The sequence below is a fragment of the Stegastes partitus genome, unplaced genomic scaffold (genome assembly GCF_000690725.1).
Source record: "Stegastes partitus isolate 25-593 unplaced genomic scaffold, Stegastes_partitus-1.0.2 Scaffold747, whole genome shotgun sequence".
In the NCBI taxonomy this organism is placed as follows: Eukaryota; Metazoa; Chordata; class Actinopteri; family Pomacentridae; genus Stegastes; species Stegastes partitus.
Genome location: NW_007578478.1, coordinates 16,745 through 34,145, shown reverse-complemented (window position 1 = coordinate 34,145; position 17,401 = coordinate 16,745). Strand labels below are relative to the sequence as shown.

The 17,401-nt window shown below is 41.7% G+C and overlaps 3 protein-coding genes across 3 annotated transcripts in view; 2 read left to right on the top strand and 1 right to left on the bottom strand.

The window, feature by feature from the left end:
• The first annotated feature begins 1,171 nt into the window (after positions 1 to 1,171).
• LOC103364412 (extracellular calcium-sensing receptor-like) lies at positions 1,172 to 5,178 on the top strand. The gene is made up of 12 exons (XM_008291528.1): positions 1,172 to 1,199; positions 1,417 to 1,600; positions 1,769 to 2,012; positions 2,109 to 2,183; positions 2,339 to 2,518; positions 2,608 to 2,796; positions 2,900 to 3,415; positions 3,544 to 3,753; positions 3,849 to 3,972; positions 4,052 to 4,245; positions 4,337 to 4,618; positions 4,756 to 5,178. Exons 1-12 carry the CDS (start codon positions 1,172 to 1,174, stop codon positions 5,176 to 5,178), a joined length of 2,649 nt encoding a protein of 882 aa, XP_008289750.1.
• Positions 5,179 to 10,371: 5,193 nt separating this feature from the next.
• On the top strand, positions 10,372 to 14,656 carry LOC103364410 (extracellular calcium-sensing receptor-like). Its single transcript, XM_008291527.1, has 11 exons — positions 10,372 to 10,670; positions 10,887 to 11,119; positions 11,286 to 11,368; positions 11,720 to 11,899; positions 12,023 to 12,211; positions 12,346 to 12,804; positions 12,955 to 13,164; positions 13,251 to 13,374; positions 13,493 to 13,686; positions 13,860 to 14,141; positions 14,234 to 14,656. The coding sequence occupies exons 1-11, from the start codon at positions 10,372 to 10,374 to the stop codon at positions 14,654 to 14,656; spliced, it is 2,676 nt and encodes an 891-aa protein (XP_008289749.1).
• A 1,527-nt stretch (positions 14,657 to 16,183) lies between these two features.
• LOC103364409 (extracellular calcium-sensing receptor-like) overlaps positions 16,184 to 17,401 on the bottom strand; it is a gene marked incomplete at its 5' end in the record, with an annotated part of 17,904 nt that continues 16,686 nt past the window's right edge. The window contains 2 exons of the mRNA XM_008291526.1: positions 16,184 to 17,094; positions 17,182 to 17,305. Of these exons, the coding sequence (XP_008289748.1) occupies positions 16,184 to 17,094; positions 17,182 to 17,305 (1,035 nt within the window). The remainder of the gene's footprint in view (positions 17,095 to 17,181; positions 17,306 to 17,401) is intronic.

The window sequence follows — 17,401 nt, the reverse complement described above, 5'->3', positions numbered from 1 at the left end:
CACTTGCTCCGATCTGCCCCAAACTCGACATGCCGGATCACAGTTCTGCCCGGAGCAGGTTTGCCCCACACCCCGCCGTGCGCACAGGCCGACAAGCGTAGGGCGAGGACCCGTCCATCGCCGCTTGCGGCTTTAATTGGAGAATGTATTTTATAACAATATATTTTGTGTAGACGGTTTTAACAGATATTCCAAAGGTGCCAAACACATATAACTGTCCACTGTTGTGGATGCTGTGCATGGACGGGCTAGGCTGCCACAGACATACAGTTGAATAGTTGTTTTTACTTGTGATCTCCAGTTTTCAACTTAACAATAAGGCTTAAGCAGCCAAAATCTTGTACTTTTTTCTATCCTGAGGCACAGTGCCTTAGTTACCTCTCAGTGAATTCAAATGATATTAATCCATATTGCATCTGCAGCAGTGACCCTTAACCTTTTTACAAGTACCATTTTGGAGATGGACACCCCCTAAAAGGCAAAGTTCAGGAGTCCATCATACAATAATTGATTTAAAGCTATCAATATAATGTTTTAAGTAACAGCTAAATGAAATGTAGAGTTTTAAATTCACTCTGTGGGATGGTTGAGCTTGCATGAAGGTGGTGAGATGTTCCCACTGAGGCTGACAGAAGTAAAATGATGCAAATGGGAGACTGTTTTTCCAAAATATATTCAAAATTCAGTGGTACAGATGCCACATTTATCCATTGCTCTCTTGTGCAGTCAGGAGGAGTTGTTTTCAGGAGCCAGAGTCGTGCCATCATGTATTATTCCATTCTTCAATCAGAATTTATTTTTTGCAATCCTCTCACAACGATGAAGAATGATTGTTGTATTAAAAAAAAACAAAAAAAAACTACACACACATCTATCAATGCTAACCTCGTGCATGCAAATCACTAAAGAGCACTCAACTGTTTTTCCACCATCTCTCTCGGGAGGAGTAATTTCTGTGTTGTCCGGATGCTCGGGTCAACAGTCTTACTTCCCTGCAAAAGGCTTTACACCTGTTATAAATCCTCACATCAAGATGATCATGAGGAGAGGGAGGGCTGTGCGTGTTAGTCAAGATACCATGTTCAATCTTTAGCCTGTTGTAGGAGATTTTTAACCAAGAGAAACATGTTTCTTTTGGAAGTTAACTGACACGAGGCTGTGATATTAAGACATGTGGAATTTAACGGGATTTGTCTTTGGTAAGTAGAACTTCTGAACGCTGTCTTAATGTGCTCTAGCGTGAGGCTTGGAGAAGCATCTTTGAGGTGAATTACGTTTGAACAAGCTGATGTAACTGCATTACTCATCTTCATTCAGTTACCTGTATGTGTTAAATATTGAGAACAGCTGCATCCATGTCTTTGCTTCCCTGCCTCCTCACTCCCTCAGCCCTCTCCCTGCTGCTTCTCTGTGTAGTGGAAAGGCTGATGGGAGTGGAGGGGCTTCAGGCGACAGTGTGCTCCCGGTGGGGTGCACCGGGCAACAAGAGCCTCTTCCAGGATGGAGATGTGGTTATCGGCGGGCTTTTTAGTGTGCATTACATACCTTCAGCTGTAGAGCAAGACTTCACCAAGCTGCCTCAATATGAACCTTGTAATGGGTAAAATTCAATCACAAAATGTGTATATATATATATATATATATATATATATATTCTTTTACTACATTTCCTGTAGTTATCATATAACATCATGATATCATATTCTGACTTTCACTGACCTAAGCTTTTACATGTTATTTCATTCACTCTGCCATTCTCCTCCTGCAGTTTAGATCAACAGTCTTTAAAATATATGTATGCTATGGCCTTTGCGGTGGAGGAAATCAATCGTAACAGCAGCCTCCTACCGGGACTGAAGTTGGGCTACCGCATACTAGATAGCTGTGGCCGATACCCCTGGGCTCTGCAGACAGCACTGTCACTGGTCGGAGGAGACGCACACAGATGCAGCACAGCAGCCTCTCCGCTTCATTCTGCAGCTTACGAACAAGCTTTAGAGAAAGCAGGTTGGGCTTGATATAATTTAGCATGCGGCTGGCATTTGTTATGTCCGGGAAAACAACAACAACAACCACTGATGTGATTTGTCTAATCCTCAGATGGTCAGACTGCTCCTTTGCTCATTGGTGCTGCTTCATCTACATCAGGCATAATGCTGTCCAGGATCCTGAGGTCTCTCTCTGTACCAATTGTAAGCTTCATGACTTTGGGAAACAAAAATCTAATTTTTCATACAGTCTTCAGGCTGCTCTGACTTTTAAAGCATTATAGGTAAATGAAAAATGATATTGCTGATGTGAAATTTATGTCAAAATAATGCTTGTTTCTTGTCCTTAGATCAGCTTCTTGGCTAGTTGCCCCTGTCTTAGTGACAGATCCAAGTTTCCGAACTTCTTCAGAACAATCCCCAGTGATATTTATCAAGCTCGAGCCATGGCACAACTAGCTATACGCCTTCACTGGACGTGGATTGGAGCTGTGCATGTAAACAATGATTATGGTCAACTTGCGATACAGGTGTATGTTTTGTTATTGTACTGTGAATTCTCTGGTGATGCTTCGTACAAATAACATAAAGATGTGAACCTATTTGCTTCTTGTTTCAGGTATTCCAGGAAGAGATTCAAGGGAAAGGGGTATGCTTGGAATTTATAGAGCCTGTTCACAGGGAAACTATTGTGAGAGATGCCGAACGTGCAGCACTCACCATCCAAGCTGCGACTGCAAGAGTGATTCTGGTCTTTACTTGGTATACAGATGCAAAGAAAGTATTTCTGGAACTGGCCAAGAGAAATGTAAGCCACATGCATTTGAAACTTACATTTCATACATTTTCTAAAAAAACAGATAGCAGTTGTTTTTCTTGTCGTACGTTTTCTTAATTTCCTCTCACTGCAGGTGACTGGTAGACAGTTTCTGGCCAGCGAGGCTTGGAGCACAAGTGATGATCTTCTCCAGGATGCTGCCGTCTCTAAGGTGGCTAGAGGTGTTCTAGGTGTGGCCATACGAAGTTCAACAATGCCTGGATTTGAAAATTATCTCAGACGTTTGCACCCAGTTCATCGTCCTGATGATGAATTCTTGAGAGAATTCTGGGAGAAAGAGTTTGGGTGCAGCCAGGTGGACAAATTTTCATATTCGCCTTCATCACTCAGAGCAGACCGTTCGTCAGACGTTTTCACCTCAAGCCTTCAAAAAGCTTCTCTACCTCCGTGCAGCGGGAAAGAATCCTTAGAGGGAGTGCAGCATCCCTTTGTAGACACTTCTCAGCTAAGAGTTGCATATAATGTGTACCTTGCTGTTTATGCTGCAGCTCACGCCCTACACAGCCTCCTCTCCTGCCCCAACAGAGACCCTCCTCCTGGAAACAACATCTCCACTTGCGTCTCTCCAAAGCACATTAAACCCATAGAGGTAAACATAATTATCAGTGAGTCATCTACTCGACAAGTGTGATAGTTCTTCATGTTTTAATTAGTTGAATGTTAACAGATTTCTTTAAAAAATTACTTGACAGTTTCTTTAACATCTTGCGATTTCAGCTGTTGCAGCACTTAAACAAAGTGAACGTCACCACCCCGCACGGAGAAATGTTTTATTTCCAAGGAGCTGACTTTCCAGCAAAGTACGACCTTGTCAACTGGCAGAAAACCCCTGAAGGGCTCCTAAAACTGGTTTTGATTGGCCGTGTGGATGGGTTTGATCTACACCTTAATGAGTCAGCTATTCAGTGGAGCACAGGATCCAATCAGGTAGTCAGATCAAGTCTCAATGCTGCAAACAACTTTGCTGCAGAAAATAGTGGCAGTTCAGGAGGTTGTCATGTTGCATGTGACTTTTTGTCCAGGTGCCTGTTTCGGTGTGCAGTGAAAGATGCCCCCCAGGTACTCGGACAGCAAACAGGAAAGGGGAACCTGTCTGCTGTTTTGACTGCATCCCCTGTGCTGATGGGGAGATCAGCAATATGACTGGTTAGTCAATGTGAGTGTTATCTATCTGAGTATACCATGGAACATGTATCAGTCTGCTCCTCCTTTCCCCTCACTCTAGGCTCTCTTCACTGTGAACGATGTCCGTCTGAGTTCTGGTCCAATGTCGATAGAACTGCCTGCATCCCTCGCCAGCTGGACTTCCTTTCCTTTAATGAAACTTTGGGTATTACTTTAACTACAGCAGCTGTGTCTGGTGCCGTAGTAACAACAGCTGTGTTTGTGGTTTTTCTTCACCACCGTCAAACACCTTTGGTGAGAATCCAGCATTAGAATATAAACAGAGTGTTGGAGGTTTGCTTTCTTTCGTTCATGTTTCTCTTTGTCACTGTTTTGCCACTAAAAGGTACGAGCCAACAACTCGGAGCTGAGCTTCCTGCTTCTTCTGTCACTCAAGCTCTGCTTCCTGTGCTCACTGGTGTTCATTGGTCGTCCGTCAGTCTGGTCTTGTCGGTTCCAGCAGGCTGCATTTGGGATCAGCTTTGTACTCTGTGTTTCCTGCCTCCTGGTGAAAACCATAGTGGTTCTGGCTGTGTTCCGCTCAGCTCGGCCCGGAGCCGAAGCTTTGATGAAGTGGTTTGGTCCTGGCCAACAGAGAGGAAGTATCTGCTTCTTCACATGCATACAGGTAGGCATACTATTCACCAGTATTCCATTTTGCAACCCGACTGATACAACAAAAACACACTGGAAAAGTGTGAACATTTTATTATTCATATATATGAGCATCACCTGAAATTGAACAATACTTTGCTTTTCATGCAGGTTATCATCTGTGCCATATGGCTGTCCCTCAGCCCCCCGATGCCTCAACGTGATCTGGGTTTTAAAGGGTCAAAGGTCACTGTGGAGTGCGCCATGGAATCTGTGGTCGGGTTCTCTCTGGTTCTGGGCTACATCGGCCTGCTGGCCTGCACCTGCCTCCTCTTGGCCTTTCTTGCTCGGAAACTCCCTGACAATTTCAATGAAGCTAAACTGATCACCTTCAGCATGCTGATTTTCTGTGCCGTTTGGGTGGCCTTTGTGCCCGCTTATGTCAGTTCTCCTGGGAAGTATGTTGTCGCTGTGGAAATATTTGCAATTCTTGCCTCTAGCTACGGTTTACTACTCTGTATTTTTGCCCCAAAATGTTTCATTATTCTTTTAAGACCTGAGAAAAACACTAAGAAATACCTGATGGCAAGATAGTTTTCCAGTCTCAAATTTGAGCATGTGATCATATCTGTGTGGTCTAGAAGATGCCTCTCCAACTCCACTGTGTAACCTCTTGGGAAATATTATACAAGACCTAAGATGCCCAATCAAGCATCATGCATATGTTTTATTATTTATTTTCATTTGAAAAATGCAAATAATTAATTTGCCTGTCAAAGTTACAGCTTTTGTAAATGACAGATTAAGAAAATTTCTTAAAGTTTCTGCTGTTCTTAGACTCAACACCTGAAGAAAACCTGTAATTTGAATGCAATGCTGCTCATAAATTGTACTTTGTATTATTGTGGTTTATTCCTTCCTTTCTTGTTTTATTTTGATTAAATACTGTACCGCAGCTTAATAGAAATGTACTAGTTTCTTGAAACATATGTAGATTTTTCTCTACGTAAGGCTTTGTGAATAAATCCAAAGTAAATATTAAAGGTGTATTACACTTATTTTTATTGTCTTGTGTTCTGAATTTACAGTTTGTAGCTTAAACGACAGTAACTGCTAATAAAAACAAAACTTTGGCTTCAGAATGACTCATCGCAGTAATTCATTCACTCATTAGCAGGAGCTGAACACCATCTCAGCTGACACTAAGTGAGAACCTTGCATAGGTCACCAGTGAGTCACCGCCAGTCATTCATGCTCAAAATGCAGTTATATGTTAAATACAATGAAGCAATAGTGCTAATCACGTTAACATACAATATCAAATATAACATTCAATAAATAAGTGGACATCAGATACACTAATCACTTCAAAGATGTAGTGATATGATGATCTAAGGGGCTCACGACACGGATAGCTTTATTTTTTCTTAAAGTGCATGTACCAAGTGATGGCCAGCAGATGGAAATGTTACACCATGTAATGATGCTCTGGCGCTTCCCTCTGCTTCTGTCAACCAGTTTGCACGTCCATCTGCAATTAGCTTCTGCGGCTATTCAACATCTCCCTCTTCCCATGCTATTAATATAAGTATTTGCTTTCAATGTAATATACAGTAACTTCCAACTGCATGGTTCAAATGCAAATTACTAATGAACTGTTTCGCAAGTTTAAATAGTTGTGTAATCATGTTTGAATGAATACATCATACTAACACTATTGTTTTTGATATATTTATTTTACACAGATACCAATAATGCTAAATGCTTTGCACCCTTGTTCTAGACTAGAAATGTAATCACAAGAGTTTCCTTTAAGTTGTATTTACACATACTGTTCTAACATCTGCACTCTTTTTGCTGCAATGTAATGCCATGTTGCAGTGGCTCCACTGGCACCTGATCTGTCTCTCATCGACAGTACGCCACTTGTGTATTTGTGTCACTGACAGGTCGTTTCCCAGGGATCATTTTAAACTGACACTTTTATATGCAAAGTGTAACACACAGTAAGGGTGTGAATCACTGGGGTTATTTTTGGAGACTTTTTGCAGACAGTTCTTGCAGAAAAATAACTTTTATTCAAATACAAGAATGGAAACTAATTACCCATGCTACTAAACTCACAACTATGCCACACCTATTTCCATCAGAGACACAGATGGCTGTAAGGAAGACGTGTTGGCCTACTTCACTTGTGCATAGCTGTGTTCTTGAGTAAAGTCTTTCTGCACAGTCATGTGGTCCATTCTTGAGTGGTTTTGCAATGAGAAAATAAATCTGCATGTACGTTTTATTTGAATTTGCTGTCATAAATCCAACATCTGTGGATAGTAGCTGTTGTTACAAAGATGAGGAGTCTACTTCCATTTTGACTAATGTCAAAAAATATGGACAGCATTCTGTTCAATGATGATAATATGTTAGCAAAGACTAAAAACTCCTATCAGCTGGGGCTGCTGCTGCACTTTCACATCCTTTTACTTCCATCATGGATGGAAGTAGAACGTTAATGTAATTTTCCCCCACAGCCTGTGCCATGTTCAATCTTGTGTCTTGTGATTTAAGTCTGAATAACGTTCACTTAGGCTGCTTCCTCCTGCAGCCGGGATGATTGCTGACAGAGTCTAATCTTGGCATCAGTGCTGTCATAGTTAATGGAACTCCTCTCAGTTTGCAACAGTAGTGATAACGTCACGGAGCGACGTAGAAGGCAAAGCGTTCTATGTTGCTGACATAAAATGTGATTTATTACACGCTCTGTTCATCTTCTTATTTTAACCTTTTTTTCCACTCATGTTGCCCTGTTGTTATGCAGATACAGGGTCAGTATGTGTTTTGTAATGTATTGCAATATCTATAAATTCTGTATTTCCATTTGTGAAATAACCATGCTTTCCATCCATCCATTATCTATACACCGCTTAGGGGTCGTGGGGGGGCTGGAGTCTATCCCAGCTGACTTAGGGCGAAGGCAGGGGACACCCTGGACAGGTCACCAGTCTATCACAGGGCTACACTTAGAGACAGACAACCAAGCACACTCACATTCACACCTACGGACAATTTAGAATCACCAATTAACGTCAACATGTTTTTGGACTGTGTGGGAGGAATCCAGAGAACCTACATCTTAATGTACACATAAACAAGCAGCTGAGACACAAACCGCAGTGTTCACATGTTTGCCAGCAGGTGGAGGATTTAAAAGTGCATCTACCAGTCTGAGCAGGGTTGATAAAAAAAATACCTTGTGCAAAAACAGTTTGTTAAACCATCTAACCATAATTGGTGAAGCTTATGTTGCATGTATGCACGGTCAGGAGAGGATTGGTTGTAGACCACTGCCACAGACCTGATGCTTCCCTCCAACTCTGTCTTTCAGAGGCTAATGGATGCCAAGCAAGCCCGATATCTATGGCAATCCAGGACCGATGGTAAATGCAGGTTGTCAGCTGGCAGAAAAGGCGGGAAAGGAGGAGTGAGACCTAGTCGCTGAGAAGCAGCAGGTTTTTCACTTCCAGCTAAGTTGGAAGGGCAGATGGTGACAACTCACGGCACCGTGGCCTCAGTGAGGTGCCACATCTGGCTGTCTCAGTCAGAGGTGTCTGCCTTGGCTGTCGTTGCTGCCATCTGCTGTGTTTGGATCCAATGCAAATAAGATGCATCAGCAGGCTGAAAATATCTTCGGTTGTGCTCTTGAAATGTGAGGGATGCCAGATAGCCTCAGATCACCCGACATTCAGGTCAGTAGTTGACCTGGGACAACCTCTGTACAAACTGCTGGGTGGTTTCCACCACCACTATGGGTTATTATCTCTAGTTTCTTCGCCAACCAGCATCAATGAGATTTATCAAATTTGCAGTGTTAGCAGACCCCTGCACAGGGAGGTTCTGGTTGCAGACTTTTCCACTCTTCAGGCGACTGAGCAGCTCGGGCAGAACAATCATTAGGCTGAGTTTAATTTATGTTACTTCCCAATTCCCCTAAAGGACGGAAAGCTGGCACTAACTTTGTAATTAGTTTCCTTTGGTCCTTTTGTAGGGGGACCAAAGGGGGGAAAAACAACAACAACTTGTTCCTTAGACTCCTGCAAATGCAACATTTTGACCACGCCATCTTTTACACTGTAAAAAAGATAGACTCAGTAACATCAAGGCAACAGATTACAAGCAATACTATTCATTAAATAGAGCTATGTTTGGAATTAAGCACATGTGCACTTTAATATACATAAATTCAAATAGAGAACTAAAATGAATTTATTGCGATTAAAACAAGAATTTAGAAAAAAACATCAAAATGCGTAAATATTACTGATAAAAGTTCTATTATTCTACATGTCAAGCATATATTTAGGCTATAATCTTTAAAATTAATCCGTGCATTGATTTGAATTTCTTCAATGCAGTCAGTCATCACTCCATACATGCATTTGCTTTACTCAGTTTATCATGTGGAGGCTCTCAGGCAGAGCACACCCTGGATACGTTGACGGTATTGACAGTGCCACCAAGTCAACTAAATCAACTAATGAAGAAATTTGAGTATACATTGTACACAATATTGAGTTGATGTAATTATCAACATTTATTGTGTCAATGCAACCCATCAAAATAAAATCTTCAACTTAAAGGTTTATCTAAATCAGTAAATTATATATTTTTTGTTTTGTTTTTATCTTGCAACCATTTAATTAAGTGGTTGGAATAGATCCTTTGAATTACTTTGTAGAGTGTATGCTGGGACGTTCTTTCCGAGGCCCAGAGCTCTAAGAAAGCATCCTTTGCCTGGTTGGGAGCAAAATTAATATGCTAACTAGTTTTTGATATTAACAATTTTTCTGCAGAGTCACAGATCTTAACTTGAAGCTAAAAAATAATGAGAGAGCTGTACTTTTCTTTTCTTTTTTTTTTACTCTTCCCAAGGATGTTGAGCCAGGGGTCAGGAGTCACTTTTATGTCTTTTATGTCCAGCAACACAAGAAGTCACACATGTGGATACAAGAACACGGGAAAGTTCTGTAAAGAGATGTTGATATTGACTACATATCTCAAAATTTTAAAAAATCAAGGTTAAATGAAACAAAATATATTCCTTCAGGGCTAGATACCACAAGAGTAAAGCGATTTTAGATATCCTTTGTTGTTCTTGTACAGCCTCTGCACTATTTGTGTCTATATGAGATGTTCTCTGAGTCGAGTTCATGGTGTGAATAATACTGTAATAAATAAATAAAATGACAAAAGTCTTGATAATGGACCTTACAAAACCAACAGTGTGTTTCAGGCGCTAATAGGAGGCTTGGTGGGTGAAAGCTTTTGCTATGTTTTTTGTGAGTCTTCTAATCCCGATCAACTAAAAGTTACAAATAGAAAACCTAGTGGGATATCTGTGGCCGCGGTACCCTCCAGGTACATATTGTTGTTACTGTATCACACACACCAGTCTCCCTCATTATTTTTCTGCCCTCACCTTAGTGAGAAATGGTTTAGTGCTGTGTCATCTTGTTTACTTTAATTCCACCCTGGGCTTCACAGCTATTATAAATTCCCAGAACAACATGTTGTGCAGAGCAGGAGGGGGGTGTATGTCATAGTTTAGATGTCTCACAGTCAACAGTGCTAGCTGTACCTATTGTAATATGCATTGTGTCATTACATTTGCTTTGCAGGTTGATGACTAACATTAATTTTTTCCTGTTGCATAGAGAGAGATTTGACCATTTAACATCAGGAGCTGTTTACGGATTTATGTATGTATGCTGTGCCAATGAGAAGTTATCTAACATGTTGTTCAAAGCGTCCAGAGCAGTTCCATCCATGTCTTGGGTCTCGTGGCTCTTCACTTTGTGGTCCTGCTCTGCTCCATCTGTCCTCCTAGTGGGGCTTCTGGGCAGACAGCTGGGGCTCCAGGTGGGGCTGCAGGTGGTTGACACTGTGACTTGTTCTCAGTGGGGCGCACCAAGCGATAAAGGTTTATTCGAGGATGGGGATGTAATCATCGGTGGGCTCTTCAATCTTCGTTACAGGCCTCCGGCTATAGACCAAGAATTCACTCAGCAGCCAGACTACAAACCCTGCACTGGGTAAAACTCCTTAAATGTGTTGTTTACTGTCGGTATAGAAAGATACACATCCACAAGCTGCCATGTTTTGTTCAAGTTCACCTGCAATTTCTCTTTTCAATTTTTCTTAAAGATAACTTGCTCACATACGATCACAAAATAAGGTTTTTACAGGTTGTTAAAAATGAACAGCTTCACATTCACTTGATATTTCTCTCATTCCCTCTCTCCTGTTAGTTTGCAAAATCTTCCACTACAGTACATCTATGCTATGGTGTTTGCACTGGAGGAAATCAATCATAGTACAACCTTGCTACCAGGTGTAAAGCTGGGATACCATATTCGTGATAGCTGCGCCCTCCCTCCTTGGGCTATACAGGCAACGCTGTCACTGGTTGGAGGAGACAGCAGCAGCTGCAATACAGCAGCAGCGCCTTCAGAATATGGAAAGGAAATCAGAAAAAGGAGAGGTATTAAATCTAAGTTTGCATTAAAGTGATGTGATATTGTCCTTCTTTATTCACATAAAGCAAATAAAGTTGTTTTAATCCTACAATATTGTCTATAAGACAGTATCTGACACAATATTCTTTTGAACAAATGACTTTATTTTTACCATATTTTGTTATTTCACAGGTGATCAGCCAATTCCTTTGATCATTGGCGGTGCCTCTTCTATCACAGCCCGGATACTCTCCAGAATCCTGGGGCCACTCTCTGTACCTTTAGTGAGTTCTATTCAAATCGAAAATATGTTGATGGATTCACTTATTCAGTTAAATATAGAAAATAATTAAATCGGCATAACACGTAGTTTTTTTTTTTGTTTTAAAGGCATTCTGATGGACAGTGGAGCATAAATATTGCCTCATTTATGTTTTTCACATCATCTTTTTCAATTCAGAATATTTTCATTGCTGGCAGTAAAACGGATTTATTTACTGTGAACTGTAGCTCCACAGCTGTAGTGTAGGATACACAATTCCTGGGTGAACATGAGATTACAGCAATCTTTGTGTATATGATATTTCAGAATATTTATTGCATTTGTGTATGTTTTTGTCTCTTAGATGAGCTACACGGCCAGCTGCCCATGTCTAAGCGACAGGCGCCAGTTTCCTAACTTCTTCAGAACGATGGCCAGCGATATTTACCAGGCCCGGGCTGTTGCCCAGCTGGCAATACGTTTCAATTGGACATGGATTGGAGCTGTGATAGCAAACAACAATTATGGACACATGGCAGTAAAGGTGGTTTTGACTGTTGTATTTGTTGCAGGAGAAATGTTATAACATTATATTAAAAAAAAAAAAATGCATTTAAGTACGAGGGACACATTTAATCTTTTTGTTGTTTTCCACGGCACATGTCAGGTATTCCAGGAGGAGATTCAGGGAGCAAGCGTGTGTCTGGCATTTGTAGAGACTCTCCAAAGGGAAAATATTGTGAGTGATGCCAGACGAGCAGCTCTCACAATTAAGGCCTCGACAGCAAAAGTGATTTTGATCTTCACCTGGTATACAGATGTGAGAGAGCTGTTTCTGCAACTTGACAAACTAAATGTGAGAAAGTAAAATAACATTGTCTATTGGGTGTCCTGAATGCAATGCAAAACAGAGACACTTCACAGTAAGGCTTTAAAAAAAAAAAAAAAAAATCATATTCAACTTGATTACTGTCCTCTTCATATCACCAGGTGACTGACCGACAGTTTCTGGCCAGTGAGGCTTGGAGCACCAGCGGTGATCTTCTCCAAAATCTTGTTTCAAGCAAAGTGGCAAAGGGAGTTCTTGGTGTTGCAATTAGAAGTTCAGCCGTACCTGGATTTGAACATTTTCTCAGAAATTTGAACCCATCTCATCGTCCCAATGATGAGTTCTTAAGAGAGTTTTGGCAAAAGGAGTTTGGCTGTAGTTCTGGGATTGCACCTCTGTCTTCATTTAGTGTAAACAGGCTGCTTCAAAAGGTTTCTCTTCCGCCCTGTAATGGCACAGAAACCCTGGACGGTGTGCAGAATCTCTTTACTGACACCTCCCAGCTACGGGTGACATATAATGTGTACCTTGCTGTTTATGCTGCAGCTCACGCCCTACACAGCCTCCTCTCCTGCAGCGTCTCCACCTGCATCTTTCCAAAAAACATCAAACCCATAGAGGTAAACACAATTATGTCTTCTTCAACTCTTCCATGAGATGCATTTTAGACTTTTACAGTCAATGCTTGGGACATTAAGCAGTTGTATCCATCATGTAAAAATTGGACAAGTAACAGAATATTTACTTTTTAAACATTTGAATGCTTTCAGCTTTTGCAGCACCTGAACAAAGTGAACTTCACCACACCACAGGGTGAACTGTTTTATTTCCAAGGGGCTGACATTCCTGCGAAGTACGACCTTGTCAATTGGCAGATAACCTCTGAGGGGACACTCAAACTGGTTATAATTGGCCGTGTGGATGGGTTTGACTTCCACCTTAATGAGTCAGCTATTCAGTGGAGCTCCGGATCCAATCAGGTGGTTAAATAAGGAAGAATTTTGATTTAGGCCAATACCAAATTTTCTGTTGAATTAAATAATTTGTGTGTTTTTTTTTTGTCCAGGTACCTGTTTCAGTGTGCAGTGAAAGATGTCCCCCAGGTACTCGGATGGCAAATAGGAAAGGGGAACCTGTCTGCTGTTTTGACTGCATCCCGTGTGCTGATGGGGAGATCAGCAACACGACTGGTGAGGAAAATATAAATATAAGATTTTAGACTGTCAGAAAGCCTGATTTCATATTATGCTATCATCAGTAGTTTTAGCTTTTTCCCCCCTACTTCCTCCTTGTTTGTGTTTTCTTTAGGTTCTCTTCACTGTGAGCAATGTCCATCTGAGTTCTGGTCCAATGCTGAACGAACTGCCTGCATCCCTCGCCAGCTGGACTTCCTTTCCTTTAATGAAACTCTGGGCATCACCCTCACCGCGGTAGCTGTTTCGGGCGCCACAGTGACAACAGCTGTGTTTGTGGTGTTCCTTCACCACCGTCAAACACCTGTGGTAAGAACCCAGAGTAATGTCAGAGAGACACTTCAGATTTTAGACAAATCCTTTTTGGTTTTTAGCGGTTCAGTCTCTGTATTTTAAAATAAAATAAAATTTTACATAGTTGTTCAAAACAATCAGAATGATTCCACCGGTAACTCAAACCAAATTCTAATTTTCATGTTAAGGTACGAGCCAACAACTCAGAGCTGAGCTTCCTGCTTCTTCTGTCGCTGAAGCTCTGCTTCCTGTGCTCACTGGTGTTCATTGGTCGTCCAGCAGTCTGGTCTTGTCGGTTCCAGCAGGCGGCCTTTGGGATCAGCTTTGTACTCTGTGTTTCCTGCCTCCAAGTCAAGACCATAGTGGTTCTGGCAGCGTTCCGCTCAGCTCGACCCGGTGCTGAAGCCTTGATGAAATGGTTCGGTCCAGCCCAACAGAGAGGAAGTGTCTGCCTCTTTACCTGTGTACAGGTCAGACCTACAGAAGCAATTTTTTAGATGACAAGCTAATTTTTCATTAATATGATTAACATGACATGTACAATTTTTTTTTTTTCATCAAGATCATTGTCTGTATCATTTGGCTGTCACTCAGCCCCCCGGTGCCTCAGCCTGACCTGGATGTCCCGGGGTTAAAGGTCACCCTGAAGTGTGCCATGGCCTCTGTGGTGGGTTTCTCTCTGGTTCTGGGCTACATCGGTCTGCTGGCCTGCACCAGTCTCCTCTTGGCCTTTCTTGCCAGGAAACTCCCGGACAATTTCAACGAGGCCAAACTCATCACTTTCAGCATGCTGATTTTCTGTGCTGTTTGGGTGGCTTTTGTTCCTGCCTATGTTAGTTCTCCCGGAAAATACGCCGTTGCCGTAGAGATTTTTGCCATCCTTGCTTCGAGCTATGGTTTGCTTTTCTGTATCTTTGCTCCAAAGTGTTTTATCATTCTTTTGAGGCCTGAGAAAAACACGAAGAAACACATGATGGCCAGATAGCAAGGAAAATTCAGAATGAATGCTGTGACTTGACTGTAAGTCATTAAGTCAGTTTATTTCCTTATAAGCGTAAGTGCATTCATTTTATAGAAATAATCTTTTCTTTTTAGTTTGCCTAAAATTGGACTTTTCACAAAACTGTATGTGGGCAATGAAATTCTACAATTTCATCTGGTAGCTACTCGTATTTTTGGTGTTTTAATGAATTAAGAAAACAAACAAAAATCTAATACTCATACTAATCGCATTTGAGTATGCTTTACTTCAATATTTACAACAATTACTACTGTACTAAACCTTGCTTAAAACATACAAATAAACAGAAGTAAAACTATTTTCAGTGTTGTGACTATCATCTTTGCAGTGATGCAACTCTTTAGCTTGTGTCACAGGTTGTGCTATGAGCGGTAATTTTGAGAGGACCTGTGATCTCTTTTGAATTACTAATGGGAAAATGACTGGGGTGGTTAGAGCATATTCAATGGAAATTTGTTGTTACATAATGGAGTTAGGGATGCAAGGTGGCTCGGTGGTTAGCATTGTTGCCTTGCAGCAAGAAGGTCGCTGGTTCGCGTTCCGGTGAGGACACCCAGGATCTTTCTGCGTGGAGTTTGCATGTTCTCCCCATGCAGCGTGGGTTCTCTCTGGGTTCTAAGGCTTCCTCCCACAAGTCCAAAAGTTGAGGTGTGAATGTGAGTGTACTTGGTTGTCTGTCTCTCTGTGTATCCCTGCGATAGACTGGTGACCTGTCCAGGGTGTCCCCTGACTTCACCCTAAGTCAGCTGGGATAGGCTCCATTTCTGTCTATCTAAAATTGTGTAGCCGTTTTATTATTATTTTTTTTTATTCAAATCAATTTTGGTTGACGACTGAAGCAATGAATACACATATATGTGAATCTGCACAACTAAACTGTTTATTATTCATCTATATTTATCTGCACATTTTTCATGTCTACTACATTCACAGATTAGTGTAAACTCAAAGTGCAAACATAGCAATCATATTCAACCTTTTAGGACTTTTTGTATTAAACTCTTTGTTGCACAATTTGAACATAACCATGCTCGTCAAGAAGACAAGCAATGCAGTCTTGTCTTCCATCACCGTTCACCAAACGTTCTTGTACTCTCACGTCACTTAACGCATCCTGTGCATCTTCTTCGTGGCTGGTAAACAAACTTTAGGTGCTTTACCGCCACCTACTGGGCTGGAGTGTGTGCATCAGTGTCACCGGTGACGATCAAGCAGCAGATGATGACACAGGAGTCTAATGAGCGGAGGTCTTAGGTGAAAGAACTGACCTCCAAGCTGGAGGATTTAATCAGAGAACGTAATTTATAATAATAATTTATATCCTATATCCACTGTAAATATTCTCGCCCATACTATTTGTAGGTATTGTATTTATTTGACATCAGCTCTCCTCTCGTAATAACATCTAATTGTATAAACCAATTTTTTTGCCTGTACTTTTATATTGCAAAGGAAAAAAAATATTCTGTGTTCTAAAATGAAGGGCAATTGTTATGAACCAATGCCCCGACCCATGATTGCTTTCTTTGTATTCATCTCTGGTCTCAGCAGGATTATGTAACATTTGGGTCCAAACAGGGCCACCAGGAGGCCAAAACTGGAGGCCAGGATGGCAAATACCTCCACTGCATCTGCATGTTTTCCCGGTGAACTGATATAAGCAGGAACAAAGGCCACCCACACAGCACAGAAGATCAGCATGCTGAAAGTGATGAGCTTGGCCTCATTAAAACTGCCTGGAAGACTCCTTGCCATGAATGCAATCAGAAAACTGAGGATGGCCAACAAGCCAATATAGCTCAGTAACGCTACAAAACCAACAGTGGACCCAACTACACACTCGTAAACTATCTTGTCAATGTGGTAGTGAGTGTTTTTATGTGGAGCTGGTGAGGACAACACAAGCCAGGCTGTGCAGATTGCCCCTTGAATAGATGTAAGAACCAGAACTGTCCCTCTCTGCTGCAAAACACCAAAAAACTTGAGACTGGCTTCACCCCCTGGCTTGGAGGCCTTGAACACAGCCAGGACCACCATGGTTTTGACCAGGATACATGAGACACAAAGAACAAAGCTGATCCCAAACGCTGCATGTCTCAGTTGGCATGTCCACAGCCTGGGTCGTCCGATGAACAGCAGCGAACACAGGAAGCACAGTTTAAGTGACAGCAATAGCTGGAAACTCAGTTCTGAATTGTTGGCACGTACTATGGGTGTTTTACGATGATAGATAAAGATTCCTAGAACAGCAGCACAGATAAATGTGCCCAGCAGTGAGGTGGCTGTCAAGCAGATACCCAGAGGCTCATGGTAGGAGAGGAACTCTATTTTCTTTGGAACACAGTGATCACGCTGGGGGCTGGACCAGAAGTCTTCTGGACAACTGGTGCACTCCATTGAGTCTGCAGAGAAACGGGAATATAGTGAGACACATATCATATACAGAATACCTAAAGCTAAAAAAAAAATACTGAAAGATGAACACCCACTTGTATTATTACTGATCTTTCCTTCAGAACAAGGGATGCAGTCAAAACAGCACTCAGGTTTCCCCTTCTCTCGCACCACGCGGGTACCTGGAGGACAACTCTCGCTACACACTGACCGAGGTGGCTAAGGGGAGAAAATCTGTTATTTTACATTGATGAGTGATACTTGGGACAAATGACATGAGTCTGACAAATCGGAGGTTACCTTTTTGGGTTGAAA